This window comes from Lampris incognitus, chromosome 17, assembly GCF_029633865.1.
Source record: "Lampris incognitus isolate fLamInc1 chromosome 17, fLamInc1.hap2, whole genome shotgun sequence".
Taxonomy (NCBI): domain Eukaryota; kingdom Metazoa; phylum Chordata; class Actinopteri; order Lampriformes; family Lampridae; genus Lampris; species Lampris incognitus.
The window spans coordinates 12,434,900-12,462,838 of NC_079227.1; the positions used below are offsets into that span (position 1 = coordinate 12,434,900).

At 45.4% G+C, this 27,939-nt stretch overlaps 1 protein-coding gene across 1 annotated transcript in view; it reads left to right on the plus strand.

The window, feature by feature from the left end:
- The window catches only part of LOC130127362 (epidermal growth factor receptor kinase substrate 8-like protein 1), a 37,596-nt gene that overhangs the window by 2,295 nt on the left and 7,362 nt on the right, over nt 1-27,939 (plus strand). The window contains exons 2-17 of the mRNA XM_056296988.1: nt 6,442-6,516; nt 6,632-6,790; nt 7,261-7,410; nt 10,090-10,172; nt 12,490-12,602; nt 13,003-13,058; nt 13,201-13,330; nt 15,072-15,160; nt 15,354-15,428; nt 20,365-20,513; nt 23,285-23,429; nt 23,806-23,864; nt 23,950-24,061; nt 26,453-26,578; nt 26,884-27,028; nt 27,739-27,904. Coding sequence (XP_056152963.1) covers nt 6,487-6,516; nt 6,632-6,790; nt 7,261-7,410; nt 10,090-10,172; nt 12,490-12,602; nt 13,003-13,058; nt 13,201-13,330; nt 15,072-15,160; nt 15,354-15,428; nt 20,365-20,513; nt 23,285-23,429; nt 23,806-23,864; nt 23,950-24,061; nt 26,453-26,578; nt 26,884-27,028; nt 27,739-27,904 — 1,787 coding nt within the window. The 5' untranslated portion in view covers nt 6,442-6,486. The remainder of the gene's footprint in view (nt 1-6,441; nt 6,517-6,631; nt 6,791-7,260; nt 7,411-10,089; nt 10,173-12,489; nt 12,603-13,002; nt 13,059-13,200; nt 13,331-15,071; nt 15,161-15,353; nt 15,429-20,364; nt 20,514-23,284; nt 23,430-23,805; nt 23,865-23,949; nt 24,062-26,452; nt 26,579-26,883; nt 27,029-27,738; nt 27,905-27,939) is intronic.

Sequence of the window (27,939 nt, forward strand, 5' to 3'; positions counted from 1 at the left end):
TGTGCAAAAGTTATTGTCATAACGAGGCAGAGAATGAGATTGCGGTAAATGCTTTACTTCGCATTCTTGTCCGCCATAACATCCCACGTAACTTCTGCATTTCCGTCACGTTACAGATCCTGATTGGCTACAGCCTCTACCAGTAACTGTGGTAAGGTTAACCCTTAACTTACACAACATCTCGCCCTTTTAATTAAGAAACATTTCCTCTTCTTTCCTTTTGCAGTTAACAACACCAACAAAATGCTAATCTTATCTTTACACAACAAAACTCTTAGTCTTATTTTCCGTTTCTTTTCTTTTCTTCTTAACTCTTATAATTCTTATTACTCACGAACACTGTAGTGCATTGTAAGTCCAGTCTCTTGGGCGGACATGAACGTCTGCCTGAGGCTTGTGACATATGTGGTGTCTGCATTACCTGCAGTTATGTCAGCAGAGGCTGTGTCACCTGTGTCATCTTGGGTGTTAGCATCAGATGTTGGCTGGTGAGTTGCACGCAGATGTGTACGGTTTCTCCTCAACGGTCCATCCTGTCTTTTGACAAGGTAAGACCTTGGTGCCACTGCCTGCTTTATGACTGTCCCGTGAGTGTTCTCCGTGGTGATCCACACACTCTGGCCTGGGTGCAAATCAGGTAGGTAGTGTGTTCTGTGACGTTTGTTGTAGAGTCGCTCTTGTTTTCTCTTCCCTTGTGTCTCCATACTCCGGAACTGCTTAATGTTGGGCCAGTGTGGAGACAGAGTCTTAGGCACTTGAGGCAGGGTGGTCCTAAGCTGTCTCCCCATGAGCAGCTGTGCTGGAGAGTAGCCATTCTCCATTGGAGTGGCTCAGTAGGTGAGAAGAGCTTTTGCATAGTCTCCCCCTCTCTTCTACAAACCTTTCACCGTGGCCACAGCTCGCTCAGCTTCTCCATTGGCCTGTGTGGGTATCTTGGGCTGCTGGTGATGTGAATAAATCCATACTCACTGGAAAAGTCTTTGAAGAGACCATCAGCTTACTGCGGGCCAATGTCTGACACCAGCACTTCAGGGACCCCCTGCCGACCAAAGATGCGCTTCAGAGCTGATATGACTGTGTTGGCTGTTGCAACCTGAAGATGGGCAACTTCAATGAAGCGGGAGAAATAATCCACCACCACAAGGTAAGTGTTCATGTCCCAGATGAATAAATCTGTTCCCACGCGTTGCCATGGTCTCTCTGGTATAGGAGTTGTCAGTAGGGGCTCCCCCTGTGTTGTTTTGTGCTGTGCGCATATGAGACAGTTTCCAACTTTCTGGTTAATGTCAGTTGAGAGACTGACGGGCCCTGGCTCGGCACTTGACTATCCCTTGGTGGCCCTGGTGGAGGATGTCGAGCATTTCTTCTCTTAATGAGCTGGAGATGATGATTCTTTGTCCTTTTAGGATGAGACCCCCAGCCAGGGACATGTTTTGTCTCTCCTTCCAGTAAGGTCCTATATCAGGTGGCAGGTGCACTTTGTCAGGCCACTCTATTTGACAGTATCTGATTATTGTACTGCAGATTGGGTCTTCTTTCTGCCTCTCTGCCAGCTGCTGTAGTCTCACCTCTGTAGCTGGGAGAGACTGTCTGATTGAGTCCACAAATATTTGGACATCTGCTTCCAGCTCTTCCTCTGCTGGAGTGGCTTTGTGCTCCACTGGTGCTTGTGACACCATGTCTGCGGTGATAAGCACCTTCCCTGGAATATGTACAACGTCATAGGTAAATTTCAACAGTCTCAGTCGGAATCTCAAGACCGAGGAGGAAGCTCGTCTAGCACCTTAGTGCTCAGTAGGGGCAGCAGAGGTTTGTGATCAGTCTCGACTGTGAACTTCATGCCCAGCAGATATGGTTGCAGGCGCTCACATGCCCAGGTCATGGCTAATGCCTCCTCAGTCTGAGCATAGTGTTTCTCAGCATCAGACAACTGTCTTGAGATGAAGACAACTGGCTTCCAGTCACCACTCTCTGGCTGTTTCTGGGTCAGAACAGCTCCCACACCAAATGACGATGCATCAGCCGACACACACGTCTCTACAGCGAGGACTCTGGGTGGGCTCAACTCTGACTTCAGCTTCTGGAAAGCCTCTCGTAGTGGTGCTCCCCAGCACCATTCTGTCTTCTCAGACTGGAGAACTGTCAGAGGTTGTGTGTATGATGAGAGGTGGTGCAGGAACTTGCCCAGGTAATTAGCCATGCCCATCACTCTTTTGATATCGGTGACACAGGTGGGCTCTGGCATTTCCAGTCTGGCTTTGACTTTGCTTGGGTCAGCGTTCACTCCTTCAGAGGTGAGCCAGTGTCCAAGAAACATCAGTTTGCTCCTGGAAAACTCACATTTGTCCTTGTTCAATGTCAGCCCCTCGTCTCTCAGTCTCCTGAGTACCTGGTGCAGCATGACATCATGTTCAGCCTGATCTTTGCCATACACCAAAATGTCATTGGCATGGCACACCACCCCATCTTAGCCTTCCAGCATTTGTGTCATCCGTCGCTGAAAGTGTTCTGGGGCTGACGACATTCCAAACAGCAGCCTGTTGAAACAGTAGTGGCCAAATGGGGTTATGAAGGTAGTGAGGAAGGCACTGTCTTCGGTCAGGGGAATTTACCAAAAGCCTAATGTGGCATCTAGTTTGGTGAAAACCTTTGCTCCTGAGAACATGGCCAGCATATGATCCACAGTTGGTAGGATATGTCTCTCCCACTTGACCCACTTATTCAGGGGCGTCATGTCCACACACAGCCTGAGTTTCTCCTTTGATCCTGGTTTAGGCACAATAATAAGGCCGGCACACCACGGAGTGGGTTGAGTGACCTTAGATATCACTCCCATCGCCTCTGTACGATCCAGTTCTGCCCTGACTTTATCTCGCAGTGGGAGAGGGACGCGACATGGGGCAGACAGAACGTATGGTGTGGCCCCTGGCTCCAGTTCAATCTAGTATGGCTCCTTCAGTTTTCCCAACCCTTTGAACACCGTGGGGTACACATTTTTGATGTCTTCTCCCATTTGAACTGTGTGCACTCACTTTACAAGAGTCAAGGCCTCAATGTCTGGAAGCCCCAACAGCGGTTTCCTTAGTTTGCTCACCACATATATGTCTTGTTCAGTTGATTTTTTTCCAACCTCCAGTTTTCCTCTGAAGTATCCTCTAACATTCAGGAGCTGCCTGCCCGGACCATACAGGGGTAACCTGGACGGCTGCAGCGTCCCATGCTTGTCTGTGGAGTAGTGGTGGCTTGGGATAACTGTAACTCCAGCTCCAGTGTCTAATTTGAACTCTGTTGACTCGCCATTCAACTCTAGAGTTTCTGTCCACTCATGTTCAACACTGTCAATGTCAGTTGTCACTTCTCCAAGAAAGGCTAGATCTGATCCATAGTCTGTGGAATCTTCTGTGATGTCATGAACACCACCAGCTGATAGACATTTCCGAGCAAAATGTCCTTTTTGTTTGTTTTTGCGACATTCTGCATCCTTGGCAGGACAATCCTTCCACTGGTGTCTTGTTGAATTTCCACATCTTCCACAACCTGTGGCTCTGTTTTCATTTTCTGACTTGCCTTCAGAGCTGTATTGTGGGCTGTATTGTGAGTTGTCCTTTTGTCCTTTTGTTCTTTTGTGCCTCTCTGGGGCTGGCACCTTGCACTTATTACATCTAAATTCTCTGAGGGTCTCTTATTTAAGCTGCCGCACAGTATAGGCTGCTGCTTCTTTATTTCCTCACTGTGATGCACTCTAGCTATGGTTTTGACTAGTGTGAGATCAGGATCTAACTGTAAAGGCTCAGACAGCGTTGCGTTTCTTAGGCCAACAACAATCCTGTCTATAATTAAATCTTCTCTGAGCTCACCAAATGTACAGTGTTTCAGCTAGGCTATAGACTGCAGAACTAAATGCTTCAGCACTTTCTCCTTACTCTTGATTGCGCCTGCTGAACCGTGCACGCTCAAAAATAACATTTCCCTTGCTCACACAGTGATTTTCAAAAGCCTGTTTCACGTCTTCATGTTTCTTTTTCTGATCATTACTTAAAGGCAAGACACTTAATATGTCCTCAGCTTCGTCCCCTTGAGTGTACATCAATGTGTTTACTTGATATTCTTCACCCTTTTTATCTAGGCTTGATGCGATTCTAAAGCGCTCAAAGCGTCTTATCCATTTTGGACATTTATTGGCATTATTGAAATCAAACTTGCCTGGTGGGGTCAGTTGCACCATGCTAACTGGCTGATTCTCTGCCCCCTCACACCTCTGGGCGCACACGCTTCCGATGGCCTCACGGTCTCACCATCCCACTTTTGACACTAATGTAGCAAATTCAGGGGGCAGCTGGCAATTCGCCGCAGCCGAGACGCGAACCCGGGTCTCCCGCACCACGGGCGACTACTTTAACTGGTCGACTAAAGGGTCCGACCCGTTAATCAAGGGCTAGCGAGTCTTGTAATCCATGGTTATTACACTATAATAAAACTGGGTAAACCGTTTATGCTCGCGCATGCGCGACTCACATCTACGGTTGACTCAGACCAGGCAGCAGCAAGAATATGCAAGACTTCCTGTTTTGACTGCAACCTAGAGCAAGTTGTTCCTTTGTAATTTTCGCTTCTTTTTTTGATCCTGTCGCTGCCTGATCTGCGGCTGTGCATTTCATCTCATTCAAACACATCCCATTCACACTGAGATACAGTGGGATTGAACACGTGAAAACCCCCAGAAGGGGAGGAGTCATCAACAACACCCTTTTGAAAAGAGAGAGGTTTCTACATTTTTACTTTACCCTTAATACTCTATAACCTAAGGGTTTCAATTTTGATTTTGATCTTAAACCCTTTTTGTAAATGGTTATAGCTGGAAAAAAAATTAATTTTGTAAGAATGATTGATAGACCATACTTTACGTTTACAGATATCTTAATATGATTGTCTCTCCCAAAAGTTTATATCTGTTGATGCAACCTCCCTTTTCCTTGCCTTCCTTTTTGTTTGTGTTGTCTTTCCTGTTGTAGGTATCAATACAAATTCTGGCCAATTGCTAAACTGGACTTGCCTGCTTACATTTTTTTTGGTTTAGTAATATATTGCTGTTTTCTATATTTCTAGCAGTGTTTAATTATTTATGTAATTTGTGATACAAATTTGACTCGACTTCTGATGTATTTAATATGTGCCTGAGTGGTATTTATATCTTGATGTTTCTAGTTGTTTTGGCCCTTTCTCATAGAGCCTCTGACCCCCATGTGGCGCATCAGACAGTGTTGTCCAGCTCTGCTCTGACTGGTCCAGCTTGAGAGAAGACTGACTCTCAATCATACAGATGTGTTTGTGTCTATAAATTGCTTTTTTTTCTGCTTTGTGATGGTGACTTGACAATGCCTGACGAAGATCTCTGTTAGATCGAAGATTTTGCTCAGTCAAAATTGCTGGGAGCCATTAGTGCAGTGTGCGTATCTTTTGTCTGATTCTTGCCTTTAGTTTGATTTTTGGTCCAGAACCTGTAAGAGTTTTTTTGGATGTGCGTACCCTACACCGTTTGTCTGAGATACATGTAGCAACACAGTATTGTCACCTAACTGGTCGAGCGGGTCAGTCAAAGTCAAACGACATAGTCCCAGTTTACTCAATGAATCCGAAAGAGGGGATTGGCGCTGATTGAGAAAGAGAAAGAGAGAGAGAGAGAGAGAGAGAACAACTAAATACAAGGAAGAAAGTGTGTCAACACCAGCTGTCATTTTCTAAGAGAGGCGTAGAAAGATTCAGTTTCGCTGGCCAAGTTCTTCACAAGGATTTTGACTGGCTGCATTTCTTTCACTTACACATATATACACACAAGTAAATACTCAAATAAAATATTAATAAAAGATAAATATGGTAAAAACCGCTGGCATGATAAAAAAAGAAGAAGATGTAATTAAAGATAAGGATATGGCATGAGTGCCGATTCAAGCATGAGTCAAGAGTTCCGAGAGGTATTATGATGGAAATGTGCAATAAGGAGGCCATGCTGAGTCCTATGAGGCATAATGTATGTAGCATTACTCACAAGTAAAGGACATTGCTGAGATCCTGAGAAATAAAATTGAACAAATCCTGTTACATGTTGTTGTTCAAATAAGATATTGTAATGGAGGGTGTAGAACAGCACACGGGGTCAAAGTGAATATGACATGGCATGATAACGGTGAAAATGGTTTGGTGTTAACAGTGAATATGGGATGGTATATTAATCCGTAGAGTCACCATTCTGACAACTCATCACGGAGTGTCAATACGAAGTGTCAGCATCAATAATCAGCTCAAAAGGTTCCATGAGAGCAGCCCAGTTCTTATACAATCCACTTCTTTCCCGAACAATACATGTAATCCATTCTTTTCTGCTTTAGACAGCCACTATCTTTAACTAAACACCTCACTTTAATGTTTTCTCATTATGTTCAGGAGACACGCTAATAGCCCAGAAGGACGATCAAAGCTGGGGGAAGGATGGCAGGCGTCTCGCAGTATCTTGTCAACGTAAGTGCATTTTCAGATTCGCAGATACGACCGACCGTATAGTAAATTCATTTTTCCTTTTTCCTTTACAACCTTAACTTCTTGAACCCTTTCCTTCCCCTTTCTCCTCCTGCAGCACCTCCTGACCTTCTCGCTGCAGGGCGGGGAGGTGCAGAACGTGGAGGAGGCCCAGTCACGCCTCTCCACCCTGGCGCAGACCGACAAGCTGTGGAGCCAGCGCATGTTGCTGGAGGTTGGCCTGGAGGCCATCCGCCTGCGAGACATACAGAGCCAGGTCAGGACGGAGATGAGATGAGCAGCGAGAAGCTTAAATTCAATCGTTTTTTGGAGGAATGGACCATGAGTAAAATGCCATGGTTGACATCCTTGTGATTCTGCAGTGGTTTTGTACAAGTAGTATATTGTAACTGCATGATGACCTTGACTATGTCTTATTGAATAGCGAATCATTGTCAAGTGCTATCAAACTACAATGGTACTCTTTAATATGGGTGGGGTTGGTGCAGTTCCACACTCTCTGATGATGAATACTTGAAATTTTAGTCTTTGTTACTTCATGTACACTTCAAGTACATGTACATGTAGGACGAGTTAACTAGCTTTCACAGAGAAATGGCAACGTTTGCTTGTCAGTTGTGGTTGAAGCAATGAAAGCATAGCATCACAGTGACTGTGCATCGCGATCAGTGTGATGCTGAAATGCCATTCTGAGCCAACGACATGAAACGCTGTCTACTCACACAGGACGAACTGGAGAAGTATTTGACCGACTCCATCTTTCGCTGCGAGGCCATTCACACAGAGAAGCGCTTCCCGTCGCTCCTGCTGCTGGTGTGCCAAAGTGTCGATCAGAAGAAGCCGGACATTCACTTCTTCAACTGTGAGACTGTGAAGGTGAGCCAACCTGATTTATTACACTCCTCATTACACCGTGTCACTCTCATCCTGTCGGATAAAATGTGACATTAAAATATAAGGGGTAAGGACCAATTGTACTGCATAAAAAAATATTAAAGCGCAACCAAACCCTGTATGGCTTTAGTGAAGTTTGGCACCATCTAAAAAGTGATTAACCACCTGTACTAGGGCTATAAGTGATGTTAGCATAGCAGGATATACACAGCTGCAGCTAATTACATTAATGGCAGCTCTGTCTGATTTAGGTGTGTTAATGAGACAGCATTGACAAAAATATTGACTTTTTCCTATGCTTGCTCATTAGCACACCTAAATCAGAAAGAGACATAATTTATTTCATTATCCACAGCTGTGTTTGTCCTGCTACGCTTACTTCACTTATGGATGTTTTTTCAGCCTCAGATGGTACCAAACTTCACTAAAGTGGCATAGGGTTTGGTTGCTCTTTAAGCTAACAGTCACAAGATGAAATGCATGTGAAGTCTCTTCACAATATTCGACAACACACGACCACTTTGGTGGCATGTTTTGGAGGAGAGTCTTCCTCACAGAGTATCAGTGCTCCTTAGTCCAAAGGTCGCCAAACTTTTTCATGCAGTTTTATCTTGAAAAGAGACATTTATTAGGCACTGAACTATGGATTTCACAGATATGCGGGGGGGGGGGTCAGAAACCAGTCAGTATCTGGTGTGACCACCATTTGCCTCACGCAGTGCAACACATCTCCTTCGCATAGAGTTGTTCAGGTTGTTGATTGTGGCATGTTGGTCCACTCCTCTTCAATAGCTGCGCGAAGTTGCTGGATATTGGCAGGAACTGGAACACGCTGTTGTATACGCCGATCCAGAGCATCCCAAACATGCTCACCGGGTGACATGTCTGGGGAGTATGCAGGCCATGCAAGAACTGGGATGTTTTCAGCTTCCAGGAACTGTGTACAGATGCTTGCAACATGGGGCCGTGCATTATCATACTGCAACATGAGGTGATGGATGAATGGCACAACAATGGGCCTCAGGATCTTGTCATGGTATCTCTGTGCATTCAGAATGCCATCAATAAAATGCACCCATGTTCGTTATCCGTAGCATATGCCTGCCCATATCATAACCCCACCGCCACCATGGGCCACTCTATTCACAACGTTGACATCAGCAAACCGCTCACCCACATGACGCCATACACGCTGTCTGCCATCTGCCCGGTACAGTGAAAACCAGGATTCATCCGTGAAGAGAACACTTCCCCAAAGTGCCAGACGCCATTGAAGATGAGCATTTGCACACTCAAGTCTGTTACAATGATGAACTGTAATCAGGTCAAGACCCCGGTGAGGACGACGAGCAAGCAGATGAGCTTCCCTGAGACAGTTTCTGACGGTTTGTGCAGAAGTTCTTTGGTTATGCAAACCAATTGTTGCATCAGCTGTCCAGGTGGCTGGTCTTAGACGATCTTGCAGGTGAAGATGCCGGATGTGGAGGTCCTGGGCTGGTGTGGTTACACGTGGTCTGCGGTTGTGAGGCCGGTTGGATGTACTGCCAAATTCTCAGTAATGACTTTGGAGACGGCTTATAATAGAGAAATGAACATTCAATTCACGGGCAACAGCTCTGGTGGATATTCCTGCAGTCAGCATACCACTTGCATGCTCCCTCAAAACTTGCGAAATCTGTGGCATTGTGCTGTGTGATAAAACTGTACATTATAGAGTGGCCTTTTATTGTGACCAGCCTAAGGCACACCTGGGCATTAATCATGTAGTCTAATCAGCATCTTGATGTGCCACACCTGTCAGGTGGATGGATTATCTCGGCAAAGGAGAAGTGCTCACTAACACAGATTTAAACAAATTTGTGAACAAAATTTGAGAGAAATAGGCCTTTTGCATACACAGAAAGTCTTAGATCTTTGATTTCAACTCGTGAAAAATTGGTGCAGCAACAAAAGTGTTGCGTCTATATTTTTGTTCAGTGTATATTTTATCTTTTTTATTTTTCATGTGTAAAGAAAGAAAGAAAAAAACGGTCAAATCATTGTTTGATGCACTGACTCAAAAAGTATGAATTGTTTTATTTTTTTCTTTAAATGAAATTAGATATTTAATCACAAAAAATAAAATAAATATCCCATATTTTACTCTGTCGTCAAACAAAATGTGTTGTGGACATCCTGCACCCCTGCTTTGACCCACTGGTGAGTCCCGACCCATAGTTTAAAAACTGCCTTAGTCTGAAATTTTTACTTTTGTTTTTGCGACTGTGAGCTAGATAGAATAGTGTTTACGGATGACGGTTGGCTGGCTAAATGGTTTACTTGGTTGTCTTCTAATAATAGCGACTTTTGGAGTATCCTTGACCAATTTACCTACTAGCTGGTCACCGCTCTCATCAGCTAACCAACCAGAATAAACAGAATGTTCCTTTTTGTTAATACAGTTTACAGAACAAGACAACAAAAAAAAAAATTTTTTTTCTATTAAAAAGGAATCCTCACTTCTTAATTTTCTAATATTTTGTCTGTTTACAAATACTTTACTACTCTCTAGTCTGCACACCCTTTGTAGTTGTACAGGACCACGTGAGAGTGCACAGGTGAGCTGCCACACTAGTTCAGGTTTCACAGCTGACATAACCTCTGGATGCATTTTTCTTGTAGGCGGAGCAAATTTGTGATGACATCACAGCTTTGGTTTCAGGCTCCACCTCCAACAGTACCAGGAAACGCCCTGAAGAGCTCAGGTCTAGTACCAATTTAAGCAGTCTGTGTGTGTGTTTGTGTGTGTGTGAGACAGAGATATTCAGGTCTGTATTGCAGTTAGATTGCAGAATAAAACAGTTGAATGGGGATTTTTTTTTCCTGAAAAGAGAAAAGATCAGATTTTTTTATGGTATTAAGTTAAAGGGGTCGTGTTTGTGTGGCTGATATGTTTAATTTAAAATCAATCTGAAGTCTTAAGGCCACACATTTACTGGTGAAGATTACAGTTAAAGTTAGAGGTGCTCTATGTATAGTTCGACTTTCTTGAATCATGATATACTGGAAAAGATCAGCAGACAGGAAATGCTTAGTGTTACTGATTGGAATGAAGTACCTCCCCGAACTCAGTTATTTATTCTGGTGTTTGTCACCTTGCATTTCCCAACAAACTAATTAGGCAATGAGAGCAAACAGTATCTCTTTCTCTGAAAAATGACCCACCAAATGTACTGTGTATTTTCTACCTTTCCTTTTGAATTAGATTGACTTGATTTCTTTGGCTTGATGATGCTATGCACATCACAAAACACTAGAGGTCAGGATTCTCATAGAGACACACCGTCTTTAAGGCTAAGAAACGAAGTAGTGTGTGTCTGGTATTTCTAGAAGTGTGTATATATATATATATATATATATATATATATACATATTAAGTGGCAGAGGCATGTTTGAACATCAAACAGAGGGCAGAGTGGTCTGGATAAATAATAGAGATTAAAAACAGCAATTACGCTGGACGCCCTCCTCACACCAATCCTCTAAGTCAGTGTTTGCTTTCCTCCAGTCTTATCGTCATTATCTACAGGTTTCCACTAAGCCAAAACAAATCTACAGTGACAACATTCATCTGTCTGGGGAAGGAGGGAGAGAGAGAAGGATAGATAGAGGGAGCGAGAGAGGGAGGAACGAGAGAGAGAGAGAAAAGACAGTGAGAGAGAGGAAAGACTAGTTTCACCAGTTTCTACATAACTTCAGAAGGCGTGACAGAGAGAACGAGGCTCATTGTGACTGAGAGAGAGAGAGAGCGAGCAAAAGAGCGAGAGAGAGAGAGAGAGAGTGTTGAGGGGAGGGATGATGGTGGCAGTGGTAGGATTCATGGAATCCATGAAATACCAGTTTTGAGACATTCACTCCAAAGGAAGACCAAGTTGTTGAGGTAAGACGAGATGATCCAAGGTGTTGGTTGTGGACACGTCCAAAGGCAACGACGGCCTAGTTTGAGTTAGTGCTCTGAGGTTGTTGAGTGTACACACACACACACACACACACACACACACACACACACACACACACACACACACACGTGTAGAGTTAGGTAAACATACCAGTGTCGGCCCGGCGTTTGACCTCGACTCACATAAGCGACGTCCTTGTCTGTGAAAATCAACGCGTGGCTGCACATTGCTGAGCTGTTTTTTTAAAGGAGAGTTTTGTTGTTAAGCGCCAGGTCACTGTATCCAGGGTTCACAGTACGGAGACGCTGTTACAAATATGTTTTTTTGTGGAAGTGGATTCAGCGGATTACATACGTCCTTTCTATGGAAGTGAACTCGCAAGCTTGCTTCCAGCTGAGGCGGCGAGGGTGATATTGTGAGACGGTAAGATGAGCTCCGTTAATACCCGTAATAATACCTCATAGGGGAATTCAGGATGGTTTCGTGAGTCCATATGCTTTCTCTGTGGTCGTGTCAAGTGGACTGTTGTTAGTGACGACGGTCCCAGCTACAAGATGACACAGCACCGAGACCGCTGTTGTCATGGGAATGATGTCATGTCACGGCGATTCTCCAGGTTCCACACCTCGGATAGAGAGTTACAAATGGTTATCTGCTTGTCTGTCTGTCTTTGTTTTGTTTCGTGTCTCGCTTGATTAGGAAATGCAATGTAAAATGTCATTATTATTATTATCATTATCATTATTAGTATTACTTGCAGTAGCAGTAGAAGTAGGAGTTGTTGTTGTTGTCAGAGGTTGCAAAACCAGGTCCAGAAAGTTAAAGTCCACATCATGTATTTGCACCACCCATGTACTTAACTAGTTGATTCTGAACACCACTCTTCAGCTAATTAGGTGGGGGAATAAAACCAGCTGATTTAGTACATGGGTGGAGGAAATACATGATTCGGACTTTTACTTTCTGGACCTGGTTTTGCCGTCTCTGGTTGTTGTTGTTATGGTTGCTGCTGTTGTAGTAGTGGGCCTGGTCTTACATGGCGGCAGTAATATCGTTTGTGGTAGTACTCGTGGCAGTACTAGTAGTAATATCATTGCCAACTAGCCCTCCTGTATTCCTGCAGACTTGCCCCAGGATCTGTAGTAATGATGGACCCCTATGAGATTCCACGTCACCCCATCCCACACGCTCCCAACCCCCCGCCAGCCAACCCCCCGCCTTACCCCGGACCCAGAGGTAAAGGAAAAAACCCTCCCACATGGATGTGTGTGCATTCCCACCTTATCCATATGTTTACCATGTCAATAAAATGCTGGGTTCGGAGTTGGAATGGAGGGGGTGGGGGGCAAGAGAGAAGAGAAGAAGGGTGTGTGTGTGTGTGTGTGTGTATGAGAGCGGGGGGGGGGGTACTTCAGGTTAAAGTTTCCCAAGAACACAGAGATTGTATTGTGTGAGTTGGGACACAAGCTGCGTGTGCACTGCTGAGGTAATATGTGTGTGTGTGTCTGTGAGTGCGTGCATGCACATGTGTGTTTGTGTGTGTATGTGTAAAGGGTTAGGAATCCTACATGCAGGAAATGCCAGAACAAATGACAGAAAATGAATGATCTGTCTCCCCTCCTCCTTCCCACCACAGCCAACGGTGTGATCGGAGGACCTGATGTCTCCTTCCTGCGTGCGGAGAGAGAAGTGGTACGTCCCCCCATCCACCCACACGCACGCACGCACACACAACCTTTTTCTATCTGACATTTTTTTGTTATCAGTCAGCTGTGCTTCCGTTGCAATTCATACCTGACCGGGAGGAATAACTCGTTTTCTCTCTCTTCCTCAGGGGATTCTCAATCACTGCTTTGACGACATCGAGAGCTTCATGGCCAGGCTGCAGCAGACCGCCGAGGCCGCCACTGTGCTGAGTCAGAGGAAGAAGAAGAAGAAGAAAAGCAAAAAGCAAAGTGCTGAAGGTAAAAAGGACTGTGTTGTAGTGTCATAGATGCCAAGCATGCACACACACACACACACACACACACACACACACACACACACACACACACACACACACACACACACACACACACCTAAAATGATCCTAAACAGTGGTTAAGTGACTTTGTTGTGAACATATGATGCGGGATCATTGTCTTAATTTTGGAATTTGTTTTCAATTTAGGATTTCTGCGTGCATATATGTAATAAGTTCTAGTCGTAGATGATGTCAACGACGTTCGTGTATACGGGAGGTTGTGAGGCAGATTTGCTGAGGTTAGAAAATCAGTGAGCTCCGCCAGGGTCAAAATCCTGGAATTTATCTGGAAATAAGTCGATCGGCAATGAAAAAAGGAGAGAAAACGTCACGCCAATGGCCGAGTTTTCCACCTTTCAGGAATCAGAAACACGTTGTCATCTAATTTCATGTTTGTGTACATGAAATGAAACGAAGTGTCGTTTCCCCAGCCGACAGCAGTGCAACACAAAGACAAAAACACATATCCAAAAACTACAGGAACACACATGTCCAAACTTAACACATATATCCAAACTAAAAGAAAGGGAACGAACGCCAGCCAGGATGACTGCCGGTATGCATGCGCTAGCAGTTAGCTTAGCCTGCCCCGCTTTCGCGTCCTGTCAGACCGCCGTCGGTGTTACCTCCTCGGGCGCAGATCCAGGCAGGGCCGTGGTCCCTGGGCCTACAGGAAGCAGCGGAACAAGCTCTCCCTGTCGATCCAGCGCCAGCTCTCCCGGCCATCAAACGAAGACAAAACGAAGACGCAGACGTGGACAAAGACACCGCATGGACGGTACTGGAAGAGGCCGCTGCAAACGTGAATTCGCGCCGCCATCGTCTCGTAAAACCATAGGGTTTTTTTCTAATTTATTTCTAGTTTTTCCCCTTACCCCACCCGATTAACTCAATGGCATATGGCCGGAACTCTTGTCGAACAACTCTCCTGCCTCACGTTTCCACGGGAAGGAGATAGTCGTAACACCAGCTTCCTTCAAGCTCGTGTCGGCTGCTCTCGCTAGTTTACGCGCGGAAGCCTCCACGCATGGATTGCATCACCCGCGGGCCGCGAAGGAGGCGTAGGGAGAATGCTTTCGGTCGCTTGGCTGCAGACGCTCGGGTGGGCCAGAGGGGTCGCTGGAAAACGACGAGTCCCCGAACACTACACCGATCTACACCCACTATCCCTCGGTTAAGGGTGGCCTAATGAACGCCTCACCCCGTGGACGCTCTGGCCGTGACCGGTTAGGGCGAGTCTGGGATACGAACCTCCCAGCCACATGACGAGCGGGTTGCAAGAACGGCGGTTTATTCCGCTCGGCCACCACAGCGGCCAGAGCCAAGATTTAATTTTAAAGGATCGATACATGACCAAAAGGGTTGCTGAGATCGAGACGGTTAAATCCATCCAGACCAATTTAAGGTACATCACTCTAAACTGGTCTCTATTTACATACTCTTGTAGTGGTTATGGGACTACATAATTCCCCTTGTTGAGCTAGTAGGAACGTTAGTTTACAGCTGCTGTTTCCTCGGTTCGGGTTTACAGTGACACACTTCCGCTGCGCGGGTTTTTTGTTGTAATAGTGGAAGGAATAAATGGTGCACGTTGTGTAGCCGAAAGAGAAAGTTGTCACGACTCCTGCTTGAGCTCCTCTACACTCTGTTTGTTTTGTCCTGTCATTATCGGTTTAAAACAGACGACTTACTGACAGCCAAGGCCCGTCCCCCACCAGAGGAGGACTTCATTGACATCTTCCAGAAATTCAAGTACTGCTTCAGTCTGTTGGTGAGTATTCAGCCAGGCCACACTTATATGTTCTATCACTGTCCTCTCTCTCTTTCGCTAGTATTCTTTGTCTGTCGATCTGTCTCCATGTTCTCTCTCTCTCTCTCTCTCTCTCTCTCTCTCTCTCTCTCTCTCTCTCTCTCTCTCTCTCTCCTCTACATCTCTTTCATTGTCCATCTGTCTGTCTCTCCAGGCCCGTCTGAAGTCGGCCATCGCCAACCCTTCCTCGGAGCAGCTCGTCCATCACGTCTTTAAACCTCTGGACATGGTGAGTGAGTCGGCTGTACATCTGCAGGGAGGCGACACCCGTTATTCCAACATGGCGCCTCCTCGTGTTACCACAGGGCAGATTATAAAAAGAAAAGAAAAGAAAAGAACACGGGCAGGTGTGATCAGAAACACATCTGTCTGACGTGGTTGCTGTGATGCAACAGCAACCCCAGCATGAAAGGAGTGGAGGCGATGATATCAATGTTATGTTGCCGTGGTGACGGAGACAGATTGACGATGTTCAGAATAAGGCTGTTGTCATCACTCACGTAGATGCTGTGTGTGTGTGTGTGTGTGTGTGTGTGTGTGTGTGTGTGTGTGTGTGTGTGTGTGTGTGTCTTGCGGTTGTTTCCATGTGGTCAGTGTGACATTTACGTAGAAAAGACCCATAAGCATGTGTGTTTTGTCAAAACAATGGAAAGGCTTCGCCCAGGGAAGGTAATATTTTCAGCATTTACAAGTTGGCATCCAGTATTTACACAAGGCTGTCCCCTGCCTGATTGTCCGAGGTGAAAACTTAAACCACACGATTAGGAGATCATTTGCCGCTTGTTTGCCGGCCTTGTGTTTCCACAGTTTGTGTGCAGGTATGTGATCGTCTGGGACATTATGGCCTAGATTTCAGTTGTGTCAAGTTCTCCACACACCTGATGCATTCGTAACACTGCCAGCACATCCAGTATCTCAAAATGGCCCTACGAGAGAATGAATATAAGTTGGCTATACACGGTTTGTTGATATATTTAACATAAAAAGGCAGTAAATAGACATCAAACATCTGGGTCTACGTGAGTCCCTTACCCTGTTTTATTTTTTATTTCACATTGTTCTCATGTTAGTAAAGATGATTCATTCTAAAGGGACACAAACTGGGGTGTATACTGGGTGTGTGTGTGTCCTGGTACACACCTGTACAGAAAAAGAGAGAAAACAATAGAGATGGGAGGAACTGCTTATCTCAGTGAATGAGTGTTCATCTGGTGTGTGTGTGTGTGTGTGTGTGTGTGTGTGTGTGTGTGTGTGTGTGTGTGTGTGTGTGTGTGTGTGTGTGTGTGTGTGGCTGTGGCTGTTTCCATTAATTTTTTTTTGTATGCATGCAGTAAACATCCAGGAAAGATGGAAAATGTGGGTGAGTGAGAAGGTTGACAAGTGTCAACGAAATCAGTTTCGAATCAACAAAATCAGCTAATAGTGAATTCAGAGGAGAAGTCGTTGCATGGTTGGTAGCGAGTCGTCGTTTGCTGGGTTCGAATTACGCTGTTGCCCGGGAGTGCCTGGCATACCGAGTTCTGATGAGGCATACCTAGATACAAAGTTCAGGAGTGCCCCATTTCTATGTGTCACTGGCACCCCCTATTGGTGTGCCTGTAGGCTACATTACATCCACTTATAATTGGATGTACAGTACAGTACAGTAATGTACATGTGCACACACTAGGGGGAACTGTTATTGTTTAGCTGACAATTATCAGATCACACTTGTTCGGCTGTTTGAAGGTCGTAGTGTCAGTGTGCCTACGTCGTCGGTTGTGTGCCTCACATCAGATGAAAATTAGACGTCAGATGGAAAATGGTATAAATGTCGAAACGAAAACAAATAGACTTGACAAAGTTTGGTTTTACTAAAAGGTCAAACAACGAGAAACATGGAAAAGAAATTGAGAAAGTGGAGGAGCAGATAACAAGCAAGGAAGTTGTCCAGCTAGCTAATGCTAGCATAGCCAGTACTGCTAGCCTAGCTACAATGGCAGAGTCCGGAGCAGGAGCAGCACATCGACCCTTGCCACCAGTAGCATCTGGCCCACCACCAGCAACATCTGGCCCACCACCAGCAACATCTGTCCCGCCACCAGCAACATCTGTCCCACCACCAGCAGCATCTGGCCCACCTGAGACTTTCCAAAAGTGTGGAGTGTGAGTCAAAGCAAGGAGTGGCAGGAGCAGCAACCATGGATTTTTTTCAATGACGGTTGCATCGGATGTTTAACATGTAAAGAGGCAAAAATACTACTTGGACCAGAGAGAGGGGTTCACTTATCCAGCGATTGGGGAAAAGGAAGTGTGCATAGTGACAGTGCAAAAGTTATGCGCAACAAAATATATAAACACAAGGACAGTGTCGCGCACAAACAAGCCGAAGAAATGGCCAAACAGAGAAAAAGGGACGGGATGCCTAACATTATTATTGAGGCTAGTGCACACCACTTTGCTTAGACAGAAGCAGCATTCAGAACCACTTACTGTATTACAAAAGAACGAATGTCATTCACGAATATGGGCCCCTTAATAGAACTGCAAGAACAAAACGGGTCTAAAATGGGAAACGTACATAGATCAGACTACACGTGTGCCGAGATTACAACGCACTTAACCAGCGAAATGAAACGCACAATAATATTCAATCTGAAAAAAGAAAACTCACCGATTAGCATCTCAATAGATGAAAGCTCAGTGTGTGGGATCACTTACCTCATCATCTACCTTAGGTCGGACATCAGTGGCAATGGTGATTTAGAAAATATCTTCTTGGACTTGGTCGAGCTAAGACAGGGTACGGATGCTGCATCAATCTATTCCTCTTTTAGAGAAAGTCTACGTGATGCTGGGTTGGACGATGGGTGGTTGCGCAAGCATTTAATTAGTATCGCAACAGATGGGGCCTCCGTTCTAACCGGAAAGGTGTCTGGACTTATTGCCCGACTTAAAACAGATTTCTCCATGTTCAGGCACACCGGCTCGAACTAGCCGTCCACGACTCACTTAAAGCAGTTATGGGAACCAACTATTTTGACATTTTTATTTCAAAGTTATATGCAATCTGCCATTACTCTCCCAAAAATACCAGACTTCTGAAAGAAGCTGCGCTGGCGCTGGAAACGAGACTCTTACACATAGGCAAAATCCTCACCATATGCTGGGTTCCCAGTAGTTTTAAAACTGTCAAGGCTGTGTGGCAAGACTTTCTTGCCCTAGCGAAGCAGCTGAAGGAAGCTAGTGAGGATCCAAAGCGCATGGATGCCGAGAGGCGGCAGTTCAGTGGCCTTCATAATCAGCTCGTAAGCAAAGGCTTTGTTGCTGATCTTGCATGTATGAAGGACGTTCTACACGAGCTCCAAACCTTCTGTAAAACTACAGAAAAGAGATACAACTGAATCAGTCAAGCCGTGATATCACACAAACTATCGGGAAGTGTTAACAGCAATGAAAAAACGGGCGGCAAATCATTCCACGTAGCCAAGGAGCGCATCGCAGTGGCCACATTTCATGGAGTGCAACTGGTCGATGGCAAAGAGAACATCAACAGACTGCAGTTTCACCAGTCTGTAGCAGACAATCTAGTCAAACGGCTGCCCGTCTCTGATCTTGTACAACTACTCAAACCGCTGGACAAAAGCTGCTGGCCGGCTGATCGTGGCGAGCTGGTTCTGTTTGGTGAATGAGAGGTCCACAAACTAGCCAAACTGCTTGGGGAGCCATCGAGGGAGGCTGCGGAGGAGTACAGAGACTGGAAATTGCAGGGGACTGAAGAGGGCATGCTGAGGAGACTTGCTATTGCTGCTAAAACGTTTGTGCCCAGCTCTACAGAGTGCGAAAGAGGTTTCTCTGCGCTCATTGACATTTATCGCAAGACGCGGAACCGACTATGGGAGCAGAGTTAAAGCGCACTTCTGTTTTTGGACATTAATGGACCTCCATTGGAATATTTCAACCCAAAAGCTTTTGTGAGGTCATGGCAGAAGGCCGGCCATCATCTTTCAACTTCATGGAAACCGGGGAAAGATGTCAAGAGAAATAAAAAGAGGCCACTTTGGGACTACATCTAATAGGTGGTGAGTCGATGGTGGCTTTGGCACACCTTGGATATGAATGGGACAGACTGCTTGAAATGGGATGATTTGTAAAATGGTAAAAATGAAATAATTTTAAAAAGGCATATGGTAATGGTATTTGTATGTCTTAAAATGGGATGATTTGTAGAATGTTAAAAAATAAAAAAGAAGGCTAATACATTTTTAAAAGGTGTATTGTGGTATTTGTATTTCTTATTGTGTAATATACTGTGTACTGTATATGCCCCGTGGTCACCCAGCGTCACCCTATAAATTAATGCACACCTTTTAAAATAATGTAGAACTGGGGCCTCCCAAAAAGCATAGTGGAACTGTTTGTGTTGATGACGTCATATTGAAATATTGCCCTCCAGCACACACACACACGCACTCAAAACACTACATAGGTGGGCACCCCCGAAAGCCTCAGGGTAATTCGAACACTGATCGTTTGTGTAATTTGACTTCCATTTGGTTGCAGTGCTCCATCCTAGGTAAAATAAGATTACTCTTTACAAGCCAACATGAACAGAAAATACAAAATGAAAAGTTTAGTAAAAGGAATTTGCTGGGGGCATCCGGGTAGCGTGGCGGTCTATTCTGTTGCTTACCAACACAGGGATCGCCGGTTCGAATCCCCGTGTTACCTCCAGCTTGGTTGGGCGTCCCTACAGACACAATTGGCCGTGTTTGCAGGTGGGAAGCTGGATGTGGGTATGTGTCCGCGTTGCTGCACTAGTGCCTCCTCTGGTGAAACTCCTCACTGCCAGGTGAAAAGAAGGAGCGGGTGACTCCACATGTGTGGGAGGAGGCATGTGGTAGTCTGCAGCCCTCCCCGGATCGGCAGAGGGGGTGGAGCAGTGACGGACGGGGTAATTGGCTGGATACAGTTGGGGAGAAAAAGGGGGAACCCCCCCCTCCAAAAAAGGAATTTGCTTTAAAGGTTGTTGAAGTAAATTGACCCTCAGTGACACTGTAGTGCCTCATAACAACAAAAACCACTGGTGTTTATGACATTGTGCCACATTTTGTGTGCTTTGTGTCTCTGTTTGTGTTTCCTTAATGTGTGTGTGTGTGTGTGTTTGTGTGTGTGTGTATGTACAGATGGTGAGGACCACCGGGGGGCCGACTCTGGGGGCCTCGGTGGTGAGCCCTGCCCTCACAGATTCGGCCGTCACCCTGCTGAACGACAGCCTGACGGAGGAGGAGAGGCAGCTGTGGACGTCTCTGGGCCCCAACTGGACCCTTCCTCGGTCAGTACCACCAGTTTTCCCCTCACTCCCGTTAGCGGACGTGACAGCGGTCTAACAGACATCAGTACTGACATGGCCGTGTCAATATTTGTCACTGCGGAAGATGCTGACAAACTTTTACTGGGTCATTTTCTAGTTTGATTCGTTCTAATGTCTGCATCAGGTGAGACCGGTCCGGTCTATTTACTTCCTCCTCTGTGGACGGGAGTGTTACTGATACCCTGCTCCACACCAGACACGGTTTTCAGTCGTTGGTCTGCAGAGACAGAAACGCTCTCACTTTATTCGTCTCTCAGCACTGTGGTCTTTTCTGTCTTTTTACATGTCAGATCTGTTCTCTGTACCTACCCGCGTAAAGGCATTTCAGACTGTTGATACATCGATATTTAAAGTTTCTTCATATCTACTCCTATATTTTCGTAATGTGTGTGTGTGTGTGTGGTATTAGTGTGTGTGTGTGTGTGTTAGTTAGTGTAGATAGCGGGACTGAAAACTATACTTATAATCCTAATTCTTTTTGGAGGTGGTAGGTATTGTCTCAGAGAGTAAGGGAAAAATCCCAGAAAATTAAAATTATGCATAATTATGCAAAATATGCATTTTTCTAAAAATGGCTAAAAACCACTTTTCTCGGCATTTCAGGTGATTCTGAGCATCTTTGATTTTTTCACCTATATAAAAAAAAAATTTCTGGGACTTAGAAATGTTTTGGCATTATGCAAAATAAATGCATTTTTGCAAACATGCACTTATGACCCTAATTTTTTTTGGAGGTGGTAGGTATTGTTCCAGAGAGGACCAGAAAAACAGCAGAAAATTAAAACATAATTATAATAATTATGCAAAATATGCATTTTCTAAAAATGGCTAAAAACCACTTTTCTCGGCATTTCAGATGATTCTGAGCATTTGGGTGGAGGGAGTTGGAGTGGGGGGGTTTAAGGGCAGGGGGAAGGCGGTTAGCTGGCAGGATGAAGAGGAGGGAGATTTAGACGGGTGGAAAACCAAACCGCTACATTGTAGCGGGGTTCTTCTATATTTTCGTAATGTGTGTGTGTGTGTGTGTTAGTTAGTTAGTTAGTGTAGATAGCGGGACTGAAAACTAAAGCATTTATGATCCTAATTCTTTTTGGAGGTGGTAGATATTGTTCCAGAGAATACGGGAAAAATCCCAGAAAATTAAAATTATGCATAATTATGCATACATATGCAAAATATGCATTTTTCTAAAAATGGCTAAAAACCACTTTTCTCGGCATTTCCGATGATTCTGAGCATCTTTGATTTTTTTTCGCGTATAAATTTTTTTTTCTGGGACTTAGAAATGTTTTGGCATTATGCAAAATATGCATTTTTGCAAAAATGCACATATGATCCTAATTTTTTTTGGAGGTGGTAGGTATTGTTCCAGAGAGGAGCAGAAAAATAGCAGAAAATTAAAATATAATTATAATAATTTAAAAAAACACACTTTTCTCGGCATTTCAGATGATTCTGAGCATTTGGGGGGAGGGAGTTGGAGTGGGGGGGGGTTAGGGGCAGGGGGAAGGCGGTTAGCTGGCAGGATGAAGAGGAGGGAGATTTAGGCGGGTGGATAACCAAACCGCTACATTGTAGCGGGGTTCTTCTAGTTTAATTCCTGTTGAACAAACCTGTACAGCAGGTTACCACATGTATTTTCATCAGAATATTTCAGTGTTGACCCTGGAGCTGTCAGCACTGCAGACTGGTGGACCTACCATGTCCCTGCAGTCTGGTTCAAGTGTGAATCACTAAATTACATCTAAATATGACTCAGAATCTGAACCTGTAGACAACACACCTTATTAGCACTGTAGAAACATGAGCTTCGGGTGTCCGGGTAGCATAGCGATCTATTCCACTGCCTACCAACATGGGGATCGCCAGTTCAAATCCCTGTGTTACCTCCGGCTTGGTCGGGCATCCCTACAGACACAATTGGCCGTGCAGGTGGGAAGCCGGAGGTGGGTATGTGTCCTGGTTGCTGCACTAGCGCCTCCTCTGGCGGGGCGCCTGTTGGGGTGGGGGTCAGAACTGGGGGGAATAGCATGATCCTCCCACGCGCTACGTCCCCCTGGTAAAACTCCTTACTGTCAGGTGACTAGAAGCAGCTGGCGACTCCACATGTATCGGAGGAGGCATGTGGTAGTCCACAGCCCTCCCTAGATTGGCAGAGGGGGTGGAGCAGAGACCGGCACGGCTCGGAAGAGTGGGGTAATTGGCTGGATACAGTTGGGGAGAAAAAGGACGGGGGGGGGGGGGGGAGAAACATTAACATTATCAGAATATTTATTCAACTTTTTGGTTCGGACCATCATCATCATCATCATCATCAGGTCGAGTATCCTCGGATGATCTTCATCCGTGGTTCAGACCACTTGCTGTTTATTTCCTTGTATGAACTATTGTTTGCTATGATAATGAATTTAGGCAGATAGGTAGATGGATGGACAGATCGATAGATAGCTAGATAGCTAGATAGATGTTAGTGGGTTTAAAGCCTATATTTGGAATATGTGCTGTGTTTACATACATTTGTAAAATAATAGACTTGATTTTAAAACAGACGAGGTTACGAGGTCTCAGTGGGCTGAGTTTAAAATGAGAGCGTGTCTGTTGTGAGACAAGCCGGTATGTCTGCTGTGAAACAGGTTAAAGTCGGGTGGTTTTGGTTTGCGGTCGAAAGTGAAGCTGTTGTGTGAAGAAGACTGACGCTGGTGTGTCTCTTCCTCTTCCTCTCTCTCTCTCAGCTCTCAGCTGCAGGGTCCCTGTCCTCCGTACACACCAGTGTTCCTGGATGGCTGGAAGCCTGAGGCCTCGCGGCCGGACGGGCAGGTTTGGGAAGATCCGGTCGAGTCACAGCACAAACATGAGGCCCTCCGAGTCAAACAGGAAGTAAGGAATGTCTGCACAGCATCCGGGTAACACATGCAGTTTTTAACCTTCAGAGCAAGGACAAATTTTGCAAAGTGAGGACATTTTGGCTGGTCCTCACTTCTTTAAGGGTCTATTTTAGGGTTAGGACTAAGGGTTTTGAGTTAAGGTTAGAATTAGAATTAGGTTAGATAGATTAAACATCGAATGTGTGTGTGTGTGTGTTTGCAGTTGGAGAGGTAGGTTTTATTAGTCTGTGCGTCTCTCCATGTCTGACTGCTTCTCTCTCTTTCTCCCTTGCTTACTTTATTTTCTTTCTCTTACACACACACACACACACACACACACAAACACATTAAACTCTCACATGAATAATGTTTCTCTCTGTCTTCCACAGCAGAAACCACCCACTCCCATAGTGATGTGTCCCCCTGTCACCCCCATCAGCGATGAAACGTAGGTGGTCACCTCTGTTCAAATCCCTCCTCCTCTGTTTTCCTTCTGTCTGATGGCTCATAGCCCCCTCTGTCTCTCCCTGCAGGGACTCCAGCGCTCCTCTGCCCCAGCAACCAGATAGGCTCTACAGCTGCACCTACGACTTCGTGGCCAGGAACAGCAGCGAGCTGTCGGTGCTGCAAGGAGACATACTAGAGGTACACGAAGTCAAGTCGGTCTTGCTCTTCTAATGTCATACTTAATGACGCACACAAAAATGCACTGATGTAAACACGGCCAGTGAGGTGTTTTGCCTATCTATGATATTATCCAGTCCATCTGAGCTGTCAGTAATTGCCCATATGAACAGATAAACTATCCTAACTGTAACAACTAACCACAATCATTAAATAAACCAGGGCAAAAACAACAGCGGTTCTGCTCTGCAGGTTGAAATCACTAATAAACAATAAAAAATAAAAACTAATAAAAAACTCTTCATATATGAAGGGTTGAAAGAAATTAAGTTAGCTGGTACAACTGTGATTGGACAACTGTCCAATCACATTAGATCAAACAACATTGAAACAATACCAATTCGCTGCCAATAAAAGTAGGAGTGTCTGGGGCGCACAGAACTGCGCCCCATGGAAAATCAGAAGAAACCAATCAGACAGCAGCCTCATGTCACCTGCTCGCCAGGGGTTTGAGGGCTTACATAAGGTATCGTTTGGCTTGCGCCCCTCACCCATGAAGTATATGTATTCAGACAGAAATCAACCAAATACCATTTGGAACCCATATTTCATTGCTGCTGACAGGCACTCACAGACTGAAAAACACTTTTATTTCATAATTATTTGCATTACACAACTAAATTGTATTTAACAGGTTTAAGTAAATTTTCATCTCCCTGTACTGGCCAGCCGCCACTGGAGCACACCCTCAAAACAAATGCACGTATCTCAAAAACTATACACTGCACAGCTGAGATTTGTACACCGTGAGCATCACAATAGGTCAGTGAACATTCTGATGTATGACGTGTCCAAACAGAGTGAGAATTGAGGACGTTACAGCGATGTAAACACGGAACATAGCAGAAATTTGGAAGATTTAATGTTAGAATGTGCCATATATGGTCCAAGTCATACTTTGCGCATCCGCAGGGGTCCGCCTTGGTCCATGTGACGTAAATATCTTCATAAGCCCATGTCTGTGAGGGTCTGCATGGACCCCTATGCAGACGTCCACACGCAGCCCAGAATTTGTGACCGCGCGGACTGTACGCATGGCAAGCACGCCGACTGTACATGCTCCAGATAACAAAATGGATGCATGTTTTGAAGAGAGGTGAGGAGATCTGCTGTTTACCATATTTATATACATAGTTCATCTTTGAGAGAATACAAACACAGCCAAATAGTGTTGAACTCCTGGCAAGAAATCGCCCTAATGCTTGGGAGAGATGAAAATGCCAGCGAGTTTGCGGTTGGCAAATAATGTTATGGTGTATTACCGCCACCAAACTGGAGTGGAGTGTGGATCGGGAAATGCCTGGAATGCCAGACTGACGTGGACCCTCAACTGTAGTATGAATGGAACGTGCGCCTCTGCGAAACCAGTACAGTGCGCAACTGTCCACGGACGCAGACTGCAGAAAGTATTGTAACGACCACGGATGACTAGACTTGCTAGCCCTTGGCTAATGGGTCGGACCCTTCAGTTGACCGGGTAGCACGGTTGCCCGTGGTCTGGGCTACCTGGGTGTGGTTCCCGGCTCCACCCTGAATTCCCTTCACTGGTGTCAGAAGTGGGATGGTGAGACCGTGAGGCCATCGGAAGCATGTGCGCCCAGAGGCGTGAGGGAGTTGATATGCTGAAGCGCGGGGACGTGCTTCCCGAAGGAGGGGGGCAGTGTAACGACCAGGGATGATAAGACTCACTAGCCATTGGCTAACGGGTCGGACCCTTTAGTTGACTGGTTAGCATGGTCACCTGTGATCTGGGCTATCCGGGTTCGGTTCCCGTCTGCGGCCGATTCCCGGCTGCCCCCTGAATTCACTACAGTATGTTCGAACATTTAGTCTGTGGGACGCACACCCTCCAAACAAACGCTCATATCTCAAAAATGATAAACTTTAGGTCCAATAGTTCTTCTTCGTGAGTGGCTTGACAAATTTTTCTACATTTTATGTATTTTTTTGCACATTCGTGTAAAATTGCTGAGCAGTAGCGAGTTAGAAATCCTTGTCAAAAGCGCAGTTCTGTCCTCCGCACTCTACATTCCCATAGGAAACTTTGGCCAAAGTCCCTTTGGGAGGGACTGTGCACGTCACCCCAAATTTCTGGTAATATGCTGCCCCCTATTTGTTTGGGGTATGAATTCGACAGTTGGCCAATTCTTACACATAGCCCCTTTAAAGAATAGACCACAGATATCACAGAGGGACAGATAGTTTGAACACAGGGAACCGTGGGTTGGACACCAAATGATAGCTGTACTAGAATGTATTGTTTACCACATTCAAAAAGGAAACAAACATTCAAGTTTTTTTAATTTTAGAAACCAGATGTCTGTTCTCAGAGACACTTCTGTTGGTTAACAGGTGGTCGAGTCCTCCAAACGCTGGTGGAAATGTCGGAATCGGTTCAATCAAGTTGGCTTTGTCCCGTTCAACATCCTGGAGCCTGTGGCTCACATAGACAGCCCTGTGACCAACAGACCTCCGAAGGTAAAACACACACACACACACACACACACACACACACACACTCAAAATCACTTCCAAACACGACTATGTGCATGCAAAAACTAATACACAATCACATGCAGAAAACAAACTCACATTCACAGGTTCACCTGCACACATACATACACATGCACACCCACAGTACATGTGCTCGAGAGCACAAACACACATATGCACATAAATACTCACATTGCACACACATACACCCACATGCACTAAGTCCCCAACCTACAATCATGGTGGTACCGCCCCACCTATCATCTCCTGCATATATCCCACCTCTCCAGGCTCCTGCCCCTCCACCCCTCGCTAAGACCTTCTCAGTGGTGCCATCCAGCCCTCCTGCCCCACCCCACACCTCCTCACCCCAGCGCCCACGAAGCCTGCCTCCTTACAGTCAACACATGGCGGCAGCCGAGGACTCTGATAAAGGTACTGAACGATAGCCCAGAAACAGGTGATGCTTTCTACTGAAGTGCTGCCCTCTACCGTTCAACTATGTGAATCACAACAACAACAAATCAAAGAAGGCTTAATCAGTCCATCTGGACACAACGTTTATTGAGAGAAACATTTCATAACTCATCTAAGTGACCTCTTCAGTCTCAACTGACTGCAGGTATCCCACCCTTATAAACAATACAGTGGCATAACGACCAAAACCAACGACCCGTTTCATATGCAAATAGGTGTGACCATTAACTAGAGTTGAATGGGGAGACAAAGAGGCCATCTATGTGAAGAGGGAACGACCATCCCTGAACCAAGAGTACGTCTGTTGCCATCTTACAATGCTGTGATTGCAAACTTTCCCAAATCCTCTGTGAATAGTACACATGGCCATTGGAACTCTAGTTAATAGTCACGCCCATATTTACATATGAATATGATGGTTAGTTTCGGTTGTTATGCCACTGTATTGTTTATAAGGGTGGGGAAACCTGCAGTCAGTTTAGACTGAACAGGTCACTTAGATGAGTGATGAAACGTTTCGCTCAATAAACGTTGCATCCAGATGAACTGATTCAACTTTCTTTGATTTTCTTAGCTGGATTATTGAGCATGCATAAAGATAACAACAACAAATCAAAATGGACAGAAACCAAAGTCAATGACTCCCCTCACCTCCTCCTCCTATTCAGTGATGATGGTGAATGACGAGCTGCTCCAGAGACTGACCAATGGGAAGGCTCAGCTGAACAAGCCGCTGGTCATCCCTCGCTCCATGGACACTTCCGTCCCGCTGAACTACCACTCCCCTCCGGATGAGGTCGCCGAGTGGCTCAAAGGGAAAGGCTTCAGCGAACCGTGAGTCTAAAAAAGCCACAATCACACCCTCGCTA